We start from the raw sequence: 15175 nt of genomic DNA, 5'->3' as shown, positions 1-15175 counted from the left end.
ATGATTGGAGCTTGTAACAGTGACAAGAAGGGTGATGTTTACTTTACATGCTCCAAATGTAAGCCTTTTGGGGAACAACATAGATTCTTACTATAGAACAAAGGGAGATTTTGACCATCAGTGCAATTGCCTATGCAAGATGGGATAAGTTCCTATATTCAGGTGACTTTTTTGTTTGTTTGTTTCTTTGTTTTTTTATTTTTTCCTCCATCTTTATTAACTTGCGTATTTCTTATTTACATTTCAATTGTTATTACCTTTCCCGGTTTCCAGGCCAACATCCCCCTAGCCCCTCCCCCTCCCCTTCTATATGGGCATTCCCCTCCCCATCCTCCCCCCATTACCACCCTCCCCCCAACAATCTAGTTCACTGGGGGTTCAGTCTTAGCAGGACCCAGGGCTTCCCCATCCACTGGTGCTCTTTCTTACTAGGCTATTCATTGCTACCTATGAGGTTGCAGCCCAGGGTCAGTCCATGTATAGTCTTTAGGTAGTGGCTTAGTCCCTGGAAGCTCTGGTTGCTTGGCATTGTTGTTCATATGGGGTCTCGAGCCCCTTCAAGCTCTTCGAGTTCTTTCTCTGATTCCTTCAACGGGGGTCCCGTTCTCAGTTCAGTGCTTTGCTGCTGGCATTCGCCTCTGTATTTGCTGTATTCTGGCTGTGTCTCTCAGGAGAGATCTACATCCAGCTCCTGTCAGTCTGCACTTCTTTGCTTCATCCATCTTGTCTAATTGGGTGGCTGTATATGTATGGGCCACATGTGGGGCAGGCTCTGAATGGGAGATCCTTCAGTCTCTGTTTTAATCTTTGCCTCTCTCTTCCCTGCCAAGGGTATTCTTGTTCCCCTTTTAGAGAAGGAGTGAAGCATTCACATTTTGATCATCTGTCTTGAGTTTCGTTTGTTCTAGGCATCTAGGGTAATTCAAGCATTTGGGCTAATAGCCACTTATCAATGAGTGCATACCATGTATGTCTTTCTGTGATTGGGTTAGCTCACTCAGGATGATGTTTTCCAGTTCCAACCATTTGCCTACGAATTTCATAAACTCGTTGTTTTTGATAGCTGAGTAATATTCCATTGTGTAGATGTACCACATTTTCTGTATCCATTCCTCTGTTGAAGGGCATCTGGGTTCTTTCCAGCTTCTGGCTATTATAAATAAGGCTGCAATGAACATAGTGGAGCACGTGTCTTTTTTATATGTTGGGGCATCTTTTGGGTATATGCCCAAGAGAGGTATAGCTGGATCCTCAGGCAGTTCAATGTCCAATTTTCTGAGGATCCTCCAGACTGATTTCCAGAATGGTTGTACCGGTTTGCAATCCCACCAACAATGGAGGAGTGTTCCTCTTTCTCCACATCCTCGCCAGCATCTGTTGTCCCCTGAGTTTTTGATCATAGCCATTCTCACTGGTGTGAGGTGAAATCTCAGGGTTGTTTTGATTTGCATTTCCCTTATGACTAAAGATGTTGAGCATTTCTTTAGGTGTTTCTCAGCCATTTGGCATTCCTCAGCTGTGAATTCTTTGTTTAGCTCTGAACCCCATTTTTAATAGGGTTATTTGTTTCCCTGCAGTCTAACTTCTTGAGTTCTTTGTATATTTTGGACATGAGCCCTCTATCAGTTGTAGGATTGGTAAAGATCTTTTCCCAATCTGTTGGTTGTTGTTTTGTCCTAAAGACAGTGTCCTTTGCCTTACAGAAGCTTTGCAGTTTTATGAGATCCCATTTGTCAATTCTTGATCTTAGAGCATAAGCCATTGGTGTTTTGTTCAGGAAATTTTCTCCAGTGCCCATGTGTTCCAGATGCTTCCCTAGTTTTTCTTCTATTAGTTTGAGTGTGTCTGGTTTGATGTGGAGGTCCTTGATCCATTTGGACTTAAGCTTTGTACAGGGTGATGAGAATGGATCGATCTGCATTCTTCTACATGTTGACCTCCAGTTGAACCAGCACCATTTGCTGAAAATGCTGTCTTTTTTCCATTGGATGGTTTTGGCTCCTTTGTCAAAAATCAAGTGCCCATAAGTGTGTGGGTTCATTTCTGGGTCTTCAATTCTGTTCCATTGGTCTATCTGTCTGTCTCTGTACCAATACCATGCAGTTTTTATCACTATTCTCTGTAATACTGCTTGAGTTCAGGGATAGTGATTCCTCTATCTAGGTGACTTTCTTATGCCCAAGTAGCATTCAGACAATGGGTGTGCCACCAGAATCAGTGGTATTTAACATAATGCTATTCTGGAGTTCAGCATTATCTTTTAAATGAAAATTATGTGCTAATACATGAATATAAAATATAATGAATATCTTTTCAACATGAGCTCACCTGAGAATACCTTCCTATAAAATTCTGATAGCTTCATGTGGGATCCATGACCCAGTAATGTTATCTCCTGGAATGTTCAGACTCCAACTCAGTGCTACTGGCTCTGAAATTGTACTTTAAGGACACCACCACAATCTGAGCGACATATGCAATGAAATGTAAAAAATGCTGGTGCAGATGACCACCCACACCAGAACTACTAAGATTCTCTGAGGCACAAAAAAGTAAAAAAAAAAAAACAAAACAAAACCTAATATTTCATCAGTCTTAAAACTCTTAGGTTTATGTAGATCTCTATTTTGTTGTTGTTTGAAGGTTTGCATAGCTGTTTTTCTTTAAGCAACCCAAAAGAAACCGCATTGTACCATTAAAAAAAAGAGCAGAAGTATGACCAGCTGAGAGGAAGGAAGGGGATTAGCAAGACAGGGGAGAGGATGAGAGACTGAATCAAAGACATTTTGAGAGTGGTCAAGATATATTAAATACATGTGAAAAGTTGTCATAATGAAACCCTTTATCGTGTAGAATTAATATACACTAATAAAATATTTTTAAAACTTGCCTTAAAAAGCCAAGGAAAGGCATATCCTGCAGAAAGAGGCACAGCTAGTGGTTACAACACAATTTCCTGCCTGGAATCCAAATTCTGGGAGTTTTCAAGAGGCCCAAGTAGTAGGCAGTAGAAAGATGAAGCAGTTACTCCATTTCTGGTCCAGATTGACATTAAATTTGCCTAGGGCAACTATAATTATCAGAAATAGTGAGTAGTATGAAGACCAGGCAAGTCTTTCCAAAGCTTAATTTAAAAGAAGAGGGACTGATAGTTTATGCCCTCTTGATGTGCTTTTCAACTACCCCATTGAGAAATGGGTTTTGCACATTTCAAAATTACCTTTAAATGATAAAATCAAGACTTTCCATGGTTTTTGGCTGGAAATCTTATGTTTCTGGGTACTCCTCAGTCCTGGGCAAATTGAGATAGTTGGTCACTTTGGTTTAAAGTATTTTATAGGTGCTGAGGAGATGCGCCACATCTAAGATTTTTGGAGCCAGAATCAAAAAAAAAAAACTGTTAGGAGTAAACCACCAGATGTGCTTCACAAGGATACATAAGGATGCTGTCCGTGTCGTTCTTAGTTAAATGGAAAACTATAGCTTAAAGTTTCATGACAAGTCTCAGCAAGTTCCTTGGTTTTTGTTAGAACAAAACCACCCTGTTTCCAAGGGTGTGCCCATCAGAAAAGAAACGCTCATAATTCCTGGTTACTAGCCAGCAGCATTTGCAGGCAATGTCTGAACAATATCCTGGAGAGGAAGGGAAAGGCCCTAGTGATTCACACTTAACAAACTTACTCCTGACTTCAGACCTCCTGTCTCCACACAGCTTGTTTCTTAACAGCGAACCATTTTCTGACATAAGCCATTTCAAGATGGCTGTGTCTCGGTTGGAAAGAAAAACTGGACTAAATTCAACACGAAATTTGACAAGGAAAGAAAATATTCTGAGCCAGGCATGGTGTGAGACACCTGAAATCCCAGAACTTGGAGGAGGGGAAGAGGAGGAGAAGGAGGAGGAGGAAGAGGAGGAGGAGGAGGAGGAGGAGGAGGAGGAGGAGATAGATATTCAAAGCCATCCCTAAGCTTCAGTAGGAAGTTAGAGACCTTCCTGGCCTATGAGACCCTCTCAAAAGGCCAATACAAAATATTTCGGGAAAACTGGGAAATAACTTCCTCAATATCACAGAGATTGTCCATTGTTCAATGATTATTTTATGGTGCTTTTAACAGGTAGATATCAGCTGTATTCCTATGGATATGAGAAGGGGCAAGTGTCTGTAAGAACTATGATGATTTAATGGAGCCTGGGAGCTTTGAGGCTATTAATAACAATTGCAGATATTGAAAAGGAGGAAGGAAAATTACATAGAGATAAAGCAATAGTCAAAGAAAACACTAAAGTGGCATATATACCTTTGGTTAGTGATTTAAATGGAGGGGGGGGCAGTGGCTCAGGATTTGTCTTGAAGTTGCCATTACAGATTTTAACATATGTTGACTTGGTGTTCCTTGTGGTGAAGCTAAAGGATTATAGAAAGTTAGCAAAATCAATTCCCACTCTAAGATACCCCTTGGTACTAACATATTAAGAATATCAAAGAATCGTAGTGAAACCAAATGTGCTGACAGAGAATAGGCACGCATCAGAACAGATCAGACTCTTGCATAGACCTAGATCATGTCTGGCTGCACATGTAAGAAACTGGTAAGCTTACTTCAGAAGAATGTGACTCAGTTACTTGGTTCTCCTCTCTCAACATAAAATGGGGCTAGTTTGTGTCCTATTCTAGTTAACCAGATAAGCTACTAATATCTGGCAGTCTGGCAGTGTGCAACCCAGGAGGGTACCCAGGAGGGTAACCCAGGAGCAGTGGGTTTCTTTAAGAACTGTGTTATATCATAGGGCCCCACCAATAGAAAAGATGGTCAAAGTAAAAGCCTGACTTAGTGCACACATGAGTTTAGATGTGGGGGTGAAGGTCTTTGGCTCTACACAGAATGTAGGAAATGGCTAAGGAGGAATGAGAGAAGTCCATTGGAAGAAGCTTTACAGTCCAAGTGAGGAAGAACCTGTGACTGCTATCAGAAATGTGTGAGAGGTTTCAATTAAACCTTGAGTTTTCAGGGTGTCCTCATCAGCAAGACAATGATGAGAACAAGACATAGAAACTGGATGTGGCAGGGACCCCAACGCAACAGTTTTAGAAATGTTTTTGGTTCTCTGGCCAGAAACACCAGAACGAACCCCAACTTTCCCATCTCCCCAATGAGTACCACTATCCAGAGGCTATAGCTATATTTGTGGGTGGATGTGTGGGTGGGGACTAGAACTCCAGGCCAGACACTGATACCCTCTGGTGGCCGCTTTGGAACAGAATCTCCAGATTTTCATGGTGAAAATGACATATATGTACCCTGATTTCCATCCATTTCCTAAATGACTTTAGAGTTACCACTTTAAAGAGGGCAATGTTGGGGTATGTGCAGTAAAAAAAATAGAGAAAAATATGTTGCCAAGAAAATAGAACCTTTTCCTTGAGTGGAGACCTAATTAGCCAGGTCCCAGCTGGGCAGGGGTCAGTGTGCTGGCTACAGACCGACTTCTCTGAAATGTAGCACTGCCCGGAGGGAGGCTAGTGCATCTCCAGCCATGTTAGAGAGGTGGAAGAATTATCTGTTTAATGAGACACTGTCCTTGTTCCTCCCAGCGTTTCCGATCCTAACCGAGTCTTTTATAGAACAAGCTAGCTATATTGCTTCGTAAGTTTGTCCCCTTTTCTGAATTACTCAGGAAAATGTACCTTCCCTTTGCTTCATTGTATTTCTTTTCTAAGCATGAACTCCCTAACACTTTAGACTCCCTTATTCTTTCTCTAAAACCCTCCTCATCACCATATGGCTGCCTACTGTTGCACCTCTATGCTGTCTTAAGTCAAGGGGCATGGCATTTTATTTTATTTTATTTTATTTTATTTTATTTTATTTTATTTTACTTTTTCTCCTCTTCTCTATTCTTCTCCTTGGGGCAGCTGCCATGATTTATAACTTGCTTGCCCTGGGGTATCTTTCTTGTAGGCTATAATAAAGTTGTCCTCAAGCTGCAAAATTCAAACCAAACCAACCAACCAAAACCTTGACTATTTAGGAGAGCCTTAAGAATAAAATTGACCTTGCCTAGGAAGCGCAAGGCCCTGGGTTTGGTCCCCAGCTCCGAAAAAAAAAAGAACCAAGAATAAAATTGATTCTCTAGACAGTGGAGGTAAAGGTAGAGAGTGGGTAATAGAAACAGTGAATATTCCAAGCAGATTTAGGAGCTGTATAAGCAAGGGTGGAATGGGGCTTGAGGCATGTGATGGAATCTATCTTAAAGCTTGAGCCTTTACTAGGGAAGGCATGAAAGCCAAGCCAGATTGGTCTCTCGTTGTGAACTCATGGGAACTGCTACATTCACAGACCCCCAAGTTGACACATTTGTGCCTAAAATAGAAGCATCTTAAGCCCAGAAGTTTAGCTTTTGGCAGAGTATTCTCTATGTCACTTGAGGGTAATTTTGTCTACTGGGTCCTTCCAAAGTAATTGTGGTTAAGGCTCTGAGCACTACTGCCATTTGGTGGGTCATAGTCAGGGCTGCTGCTAAACTTACTGTAGGAATTGATGCTGTCTGGGGCCAGGGACCCAAATTTTCCTACCTGAAAGTGCAAAGTAATGTTCTTGTCTCTCCAACCTTCCGGTATTGTGAGGAAATGGATCAAGTTAGTTGTATCAAGAGCGTTAAGATTATTTATTTTACTTCTTAAAGCTATAAAGGAGATTGTTTAGGGCCTCCTGATCCAATGATGCCCACAACAGCTTTAGAATTAAAACCTGGTCTGACACCAAACATAGGTCAGACAGGGAAAAAATAGCAGTTCAACTGAAATACCTTTGGAAACAGATAAATTTCTCAATGATTTTTTTCTGTCCACCTCATGCACACTGCATTATAATAGTAAATTATTCATGTACTACAGATTATGTTCTTAGAATTTTAAGGAAGAAAATATGGAGATGGAGAGCTATAATAATGAGAACTCACTAAAACACAATTTCTGGCTAGGGAGATAGTTCTACGGCTAAGAGCACCTGTTTCACTACAAAAGGGCGAATCCCAAACCTTCCGAGGATCGGTTGTATAGAAAGGAAATTCAGACACTTCATTTGTAGGTACCTCCCCTGATAGCTTTTAACTATAGACAGAGCCAGGTGGGATAACTTCCCTCTTGTTCACAACAGAGCTCGCCCCTTTATGCCTAGATGACACTTTGTCCCATGGCACTAGGTCCTTAAGCACAGGCACCGCTCATGTGCCAAGAAGACATATTTACTTACCAATGCACCTATTAGCAAAGCCTGCATCTAGTTTAGTGAGCCCTGACTGTGGTCCAGTGGTTCTCAACCTTCTTAATGCTGCAACCCTTTAATAGAGCTCCTCATGTTGTGGTGACCCACAGACATAAAATTATTTTAGTTTCTACTTCGTAACTGTTATGAATCTCAGTGTAAATATTTGATATGCAGAATATCTGATATGTGACTCTTGTGAAAGGGTAATGCTACCCCAAAGGGGTCTCGACCCATTGGTTGAGAACTACTTCTGTAGAAGCAAGGCACACATCATTTGACTCAACAGGGGGCTCTCTTAAGCCACAAGTTGTAGCTACCAACTTTTCCACCGTATGGGGATAGAATAGCACTGTGTGCTTCAAATTTGAGTGTTCATAGATGTTGGTAAGTCATATACTCGAGACCTTCTGTATAATGTGGAAGATGCAACAATAGAAGTGAGCCCCTTCACCACATTTTTTTTTTATTGGAGGTAGCTTGTGACAGTTAAGAAGGTGGCTGGAAAGTGCATGCTGAAAGGGACTGGATATAGATCGTTCCTGAGAGACACATCCAGAACACGTCCAATCCAGAGGTCAGTGCTAGCAGCAAACTGCTGAACTGAGAACAGGACTCCCTTGGGGGGAATTAGAGGGAGGATTGAAAGAGGCGAAGGAGCTTGCAACCCCATGAGAACAACAATGCCAACCAACCAGAGCTTCCAGGGGCTAAACTACTACCGAAAGACATGGACTGACCCTGGGCTCCAACTGCATAGGTAGCAGAGAATAGCCTTGTTAGGGCACCAGTGGCAGGGAAAACCCTTGGTCCTACTAAGGTTGGACCCCCCCCCCCCAGTGTAAGGGAATGTCTGGGGGTGGGATGATAAGGGGGGTGGATGGGCGGGACACCCTTATTGGGGAGCGGGAGGGGATAGAGGGCTTATGGACAGGAAACTGGGAAAGGGAATAACATTTGAAATGTAAATAAAAATATATCCAATAAAATTATATATATATAAAAAAGAAGGTGGCTAGAAGTTACACAGGGAGTCAGAAGTTTTATTTGAAGAGAGTCCTAAGATTGGGCATTTGGGTTTGAAGAGGAAGGGATTTTATTTTCCTCAGGAGATCTAGGAGCAGGTGAAAGGTAGTGCGGGAGTCTGAGATTCAACTTGCCTGAGTAATTAGGTTTACGAATATGATTGCTACAGAATGTTGACACGCATGTCAGAAATTTTAATCAGGGTGCAAGGAAAATGAGTAGATTTGAAAGACTTTCAGGAATGAGAGCAGGATAAATAGGAGGCAAGTAAGCTAGTTTCTTTTTTTTTTTTTCTTTGTAACTAAATGTTTTTAAGCAAAGCTCTTGAACGCCCATAACAAAGGACCAGTCACCTCATCCTAGGGTATTGTAGCTTTGGGTCTTTTAATTGACCTCATCCCTTCAGGAATCATAAGGCTTATTTTCAGTTTTGCATACAGCCCTAGGATTTCATCTGTACCCGCAAATGGCTGATTCACCTGAATTGACAAAGTCCTCTTGTTTCTTTCATGAAAACTTTACCATTCTGGCTGCTTGCATCTCCTGTCAGAGCTCTCCTCAGAGGCAACCACTGTGCTCACAACCCCTACATGATGGCGTCAACATTCATGAGGCTACGTGGACTGGCAAAAAATACTTTCATCCTCAGACACAGAAAATGTTGATTTAATTTTTTGCTCTGCTGTTGTTATGCTGTAACCTTAATGACAATAAACCACAATAATCACATGTAGATTATGGAATATACCCACAGCTAGATGTTTAGTAAATGCTTAAAGATTATGAAATATAAGATTTATTAATGCATCCAATACATCATCAGTGACAGTTGTATGAAGGGCACAGTTGAGAGGTTTTTTTTTTTTTAACGTCTCTGTTGAAAGTGCTTCAAGATGTAGTCATACACATGAATGACTTTCTGAATACAACCCCAGTGACTCAGGAAACCACAGCAAGAATTGACAAGTGTGATTGCATCTAATTAAAAAGCTTCTGTGTGGCAAAGAAATAATCAACAGAGTAAAGAGACAGGGTACAGAATGGAAATTAAAAGTTTGCTAATTATAGGTTCTCAAATGAATCTCCTGGTCAAAGGGGTTAATATGTAGAACATATAAAGAATTCAGGAACTGGATACCAAAAAAAAATCACCTGATCAATAAATGAGCAAATGAATTTCACAAAAAGTTTTCAGAAGAAGTACAAATGGCCAATAAATATATGAAAAAGATGTTGATTATCCTTAGCCATCCTAGAAGTGCAAGTTACGCTTAGGTTGAAATTGCATCTCATCCTAGTCAGAATGGCTGTCTTCAAGACTACAAACAGCAATAAATGTTGGTGAAGACACATGTGGAAATGGAACACGTATTCACTGTTGGTGAGAATGTAGACTGCACACAATGGAATTCATTTTTTATACTAATAAAATGTTTCAAAGTCTCAGCTTTCATGAGTCTTATAGTCTTTTAGTTAGCCAATAAATGACTAATTTTATAACACAGCATCCTGTCGTGAGAAAGCTGGGAAGAAGAAACAATCCAGGGTAGGATCGTGTAGATTGAAATATGATTTCATTCAGTCTGTGATATTTGAACTGAGGCCTGAATGAAGTGACAAAAAGAACCATGGGACTGGCTGGGTCTATCTCTCAGGAAGAAGGTGGGAAGATGTGAGGGAGGACTTACAGATATGATCCCTGCCCAAGGAAATGCCATATATGTCCTGACTCTAGAACTTACTGAACATGTGCTGGGCTCCTGGTCACATGTCATCATTTAGTTCTGACCATAAATGAGAAGCCCACCTTAATAGGTTCATGTTGCATATGATTCCACTGATCCTCTAAGAGAAAATAAAGGACGTCACTCTGCAGCTCACAATTTACAAATGGCAACCTGGTGATTCTAAGCAGGTCTAAACCTGACTAGCTTCTAGATACAGAAAGAGCCTCCCAGCAGAGAGCAGTGAAGCAGGTCCTGTTTATACAGGACCATTTCAAAGTACGACCAGAGGAACAGCATCCTCCTGTGATTTGCCAGCTTGATGAACAACATCCAAACTGTGTGGCCACCCCGTTTCGGTTTTACTTTTTTAAAACACTGTTGTTCTGACCACCTTTCAGGACTGGTGTGTATGATTAGTGTTAGATGAGTAGAGTTAGTGATTGTTCAGGTTTCAGAGGGATTGCTCATGTTGGGAAGATGTTTTCCCTCTTGGGTCCTTCAGTGTGTAAATTCAAACATCATATTTCTGCCCCTGAGAACAGTTCTCAGCTTCTATTACACAATATGTTCCTTGCTGGCATCTCTTGTCAACCATGACCTCAACTGTGGTATTTTTGCTTCCTTTCCTTTTTCTTTTTCTCTACTACCAAGCTACCAGTAGGGAAAAAAAAACCTCACAATTTTAGGGCAAAAATAAATGAAAAGGAAATATAGTTGTCCCCATAATGTAAACTTTTGGCTTTACAGGATGTCTTGTGTTTTATATCCAGACACAGAATGCGGCTTCCTCTTTGCTCTTCTTTCTACATAGCAGCTGGAAAGAAACAAGAAACTGTATTTTATCTTGTGCGGGAATTTTTCCAGCTTAACTTACAGTTCTCAGAGATTCACTTTTCTCATACTTTTCATGGTAAATGACACTTTTCTCTCATCGCAGTGTGAGTCTGTGTCTTTCTCCAAACACAAAATACCCAAAGAATGAAGAACTTACAAAGGGACGAAGATACTTGGTAAAGACCCATGGAAAGAACTAGAAGGAGGAAAGGAAGACAGGAGACCAAACAGCATATCAAGTGCTCTGAGGAAACACCTGGTTCGGATTACAAACTTATTACTTAATTGGACACACACAACTCTTGAGCTTAAACATAACGCAATTTGTCAACCACCCATGGCAGTTCTCCAGGTGTTTGTGATTATGTAAGGCCCTAAACGATCATGTGGCTGGTCTCAATGCTCAGATGTAACTACTCCGGGGTTTTCTTTCTTTTCCAGATATTCTACAGACAGTGAACTCATAAGCAAAGTTGCTGTCAAGCATTTATGACACTTAGTAATAATAATAAAAACACTGTATATAAAGACTAATGATATAAAGACGTGTGTGTGTGTGTGTGTGTGTGTGTGTGTGTGTGTGTGTGTGTGTGTGTAGGTTATGGTTTGCAACTTGAAAGACTTTATGTTGGACTTGAGTAATCTGGGACTGTGATTTCAGGGGCTCTTCTTTAAGAATCCAAGAAGGAGCTTTATCCCAAGCTAGACAAAATTAGGAAAGACAGGAAAGCAATTGTAGACAATGCTCCTTATAGTTTGGCTGCTTCTTTGAAAACTGGAAGCTTGCTGTCTGTCCCCTTAAATTTATTGAATGCCATGAGAAAACCTGTTCATTTGTATGCTAAGAAAAGCACTCATGCATTTGCACACAATACACACACACACACAAACACACACACACACACACACACACACACACACACACACACACACACACGATCACCCCTCCCCATAGATATGTAAGTCAAGAAAAAAAAAAAAAAAGAACTGACACCCAAAATAGACCGCTCAGACAGTGGAGGGCTTATATGGTACAGTATAATATGATAATACTATGGCAATAACAGATCTATTGGTACCCTCATTTGAGGTTCTGAGGAGACATAATTAAACAGTGGCTACTGCCCAGCTTGAATTGTCAACCACTTGAGAAGGTAAAAGAGTAAGAAATATGGAGGCCAAAAATATCTGTATTTGTGAAAAGTTAATGTTGGAGCAAGTGGCCTATATCTGTAGGCAGGCTGGCTTCTGCATGCTGCTCAAAAAGGCCCTTGTCCCCAGTCTGAGTCCGATCATCAAAGACCCTTGCTTTCTCTGTGCAAGCTGATTCCTAGGAAGAAGGGAAAAGGAAAGAAAAGGCCTCAGTTTTCTCTTGCAAGCGCATCTCAGTAGGAAACAGCATTAGGTACATAGAGTAAGAGGTAAGGGGGGTTAACAGTAACAGAACACCCTCTAAATGGGAGGAATTACCAAAAGGAGATCACAGGATTTCCCAAAGCTCTGTCCTACTGAAACATAATCAACCGTGGTTGGTGGAACAGTAGTCACAGGGTATAAGGCCAGCTATAGCCATAGGAGGCAAGCTCGTGGATAAAGCCAGTATATTGTTCTTCTTTGTTGTTTCTTAGATCTTTGAAACATCCTCCCACTCCTTCTATTTTTTCTCAATTATTAGCCTCTGTGTTTTCTTGCCCACTGTCACCACTGCCTTCCCCCACTCCCCGACACATTCCCATTTTTCTTATTGCTATAAAGCAACCCAAAGAAGGAAGGATTTATTTTGGCTCAGCGTTTGAGGTTTGCCTCATGATTTGGGAAGATATGGCAACAGGATAGTATGTACCTAACAAGTGTGAGGTGATGTCACACTGTGGTTTTGATTTGCATTTCTGTGATTAGTGACGGTGGGCATTTCTTCCCATACCTGCTAGCCATTTGCATGTTTTCTTTGGCATAATGTGTAGTCATATCCTTTGTCCATTATTTGAATGAAAAGGCAACTTGAAATAAAAAGAAATGTTTTACCAACTAAGATAGTGTTTAATATCTGAAATAAATATGTAACTGACACAAATCAATAACAAAGAACCCAAACAATCTAATTTTACAGTAGCCAAAGGATCAACATTTCTTTTCTTTTCTTTCCTTTTTTTTTGTTTGAAAAGGTATCTTATCTTCTAGAAGGTGGCAGCATGGCCCATGAAGACTTCTGTGGACATGTTGGTAAAATGAACCCAGGAGACCTACAGGTACTGACACAACAGGGAATTGCTGATTGGTTAACAGTCTTAGGTTTTGTGTGTACTTATAAAGTACTTTAACCCTCTCTTCTAGTTCTCTCTCAATCTAATACTTCTGATTTCTCATGTCTTAGTTTCTTTTCTGTTGCTATAACAAAATACAAAAACGTCTTAAAGGAGAAAGAGTTATTTTTACTTCACAGTTAATGGTATTACCAGGAAAAAACAGGGGTCTCTTTGCAGGACTTTAGTCACACTGATCAAGAATTTAAAAACAGACTCAGAATTAGAGTTTATCAGTGTTTGAGAGGAAAACCAGCAGTGCAGGCAAACTGGGAAACTTGGGAGCTGCCAGAAAGATGGGGGTGGAGAAACTGAGAGAAAGTCATGTCTTTTTGAGTGAGTGTCTTAGAAAGTCAGCATGTTCAGCAATGGAGGTTGGCAAGCAACTGCTTATTGGAAGGGGAGAGGAGCTTCAGAGAAAAGAGTGTGAAAATGTCCCGAGTATTAGGGAAAGCATGCTTAGGCTTTTGGTTATATCTAAATAAGAGATAGAAGGAAAGAAAAGGAAAGTCCTTTTGGAGGTAGAATTCAGAAAGTGGGTAAGCCTAGTAGTAGTGAGGATCTATAAACATTGAACTGAGGGAGGAGCTTCTCTTTATCTCTCGTTAAGGGGATACTTAATTCTTCCAATCTCTTTAGCCTGACTTTTTGTGAATTAGCCTTCTTAAGGGAGTAAAAACAGTACGTAATGTTTTTTAAGACAATCAGAATGCCATGTCTCTATCCAAGGTGAGGGTTAGAACTCAGATACCATTCTTTGATGGGAGGATGTACCTTTCCCTTAATGGGTCTCAACAAACCTCCACCTTGTTATATAGTATCTTAAGATGGGGCAAAACTCATGCTTTTCTTTCTGCAGTATTACCAGGGAAACACATGGTTGAGGTCCAAAGCTGATCATGAGGGTCTCTTCTGTATTTTCCTAGGGCAAGAACAACAGTCTAGCTATATAGCAAAAGTATGGTCCATCATGGGAGGGAAGGCAAGGCTCCTAGAGCTTGAAGCAGTTGGTCCCGTCACATCTATAATCAGAAACAGAGAGCAATGAATGCATGCTAGTGCTCTCCCCACTCTATTTCATACAGTTCAGGACACCCTGCCAAAAGAATAGTCCTACTCCCATCAAGATGGGCATTATCCACGAGTTAACACAATCAAGGTAATCCCCCGCATCAAGTGCCTCCCAGGTGATTCCAGATTCTATCAGGCTGAGAACACTAACTGTCATAGCCATCTTTCAGTGGATTCTTCCATTATGGCTGGAAACCAACACAGATCTCTCATGTTCTCTTCTAATGTTTTCCTTGACCCCCTCAATCACTGTGTGGATGTCCATGCGTGTGTGTATGTGTGCTGCTGGGGATCAAATAAAGTCTTCAAAATTTTTTTAATTACTTTATCTGAGTACACTGTAGTTCTCTTCAGACACACCAGAAGAGGGCATCAGATCCCATTACAGATGGTTGTGAGCCACCATGTGGTTGCTGGGAAATGAACTCAGGACCTCTGGAAGAGTAATCGGGTGCTCTTAACCACTGAGCCATCTCTCCAGCCCTCAAAAATTGTATTACACTTCTTTATTTATTTGTATGTGTATGCATGTATAAATGTCAGAGGATAACTTATGGGAATTGGTTCTCTCTTTTTAGCAAGTGGTTCCGAAGGATTGAACTCAGGTTTTCAGGCTTGGAAGCGAGTGCTTTTTACCCTCAGAGCCATCTCACCATCCCAGATCAGTTTTCAGAGCTTACCTAGTCTTCATTTTGTTGTTGTTTTGTTTTTTACTTTTCTCCAAGTGTAATCAAAAGTTACTGTCCCAGTTGCCATTTCTTTCCCAATTCATGGAAGTCATGGCTGCTTTGTCTGCATCGTCCACTTGAACCTGTATTGAAGCTCTTCAGGTAGTGGTCACTTACGATGTTCTCACTGCCAATTTCAGCAGCTGAAGACCATTTCAATTCTCTTTTCAATTCACTTTTTCTCAACTTACGTTCTGCATTTGCGACAATTCATTATTTA

General features: G+C 40.9%; 1 protein-coding gene across 2 annotated transcripts in view; it reads left to right on the top strand.

The window, feature by feature from the left end:
• The window catches only part of Pir (pirin), a 110622-nt gene that overhangs the window by 22798 nt on the left and 72649 nt on the right, over positions 1–15175 (top strand). For both annotated transcript variants that reach the window (NM_001009474.1, XM_039099890.2), the window contains one exon: positions 13019–13102. In NM_001009474.1, the coding sequence (NP_001009474.1) occupies positions 13019–13102 (84 nt within the window). The remainder of the gene's footprint in view (positions 1–13018; positions 13103–15175) is intronic.

The sequence above is a fragment of the Rattus norvegicus genome, chromosome X (genome assembly GCF_036323735.1).
Source record: "Rattus norvegicus strain BN/NHsdMcwi chromosome X, GRCr8, whole genome shotgun sequence".
Classification (NCBI taxonomy): Eukaryota; Metazoa; Chordata; class Mammalia; order Rodentia; family Muridae; genus Rattus; species Rattus norvegicus.
This window is presented reverse-complemented; position numbering and strand designations above follow the sequence as displayed.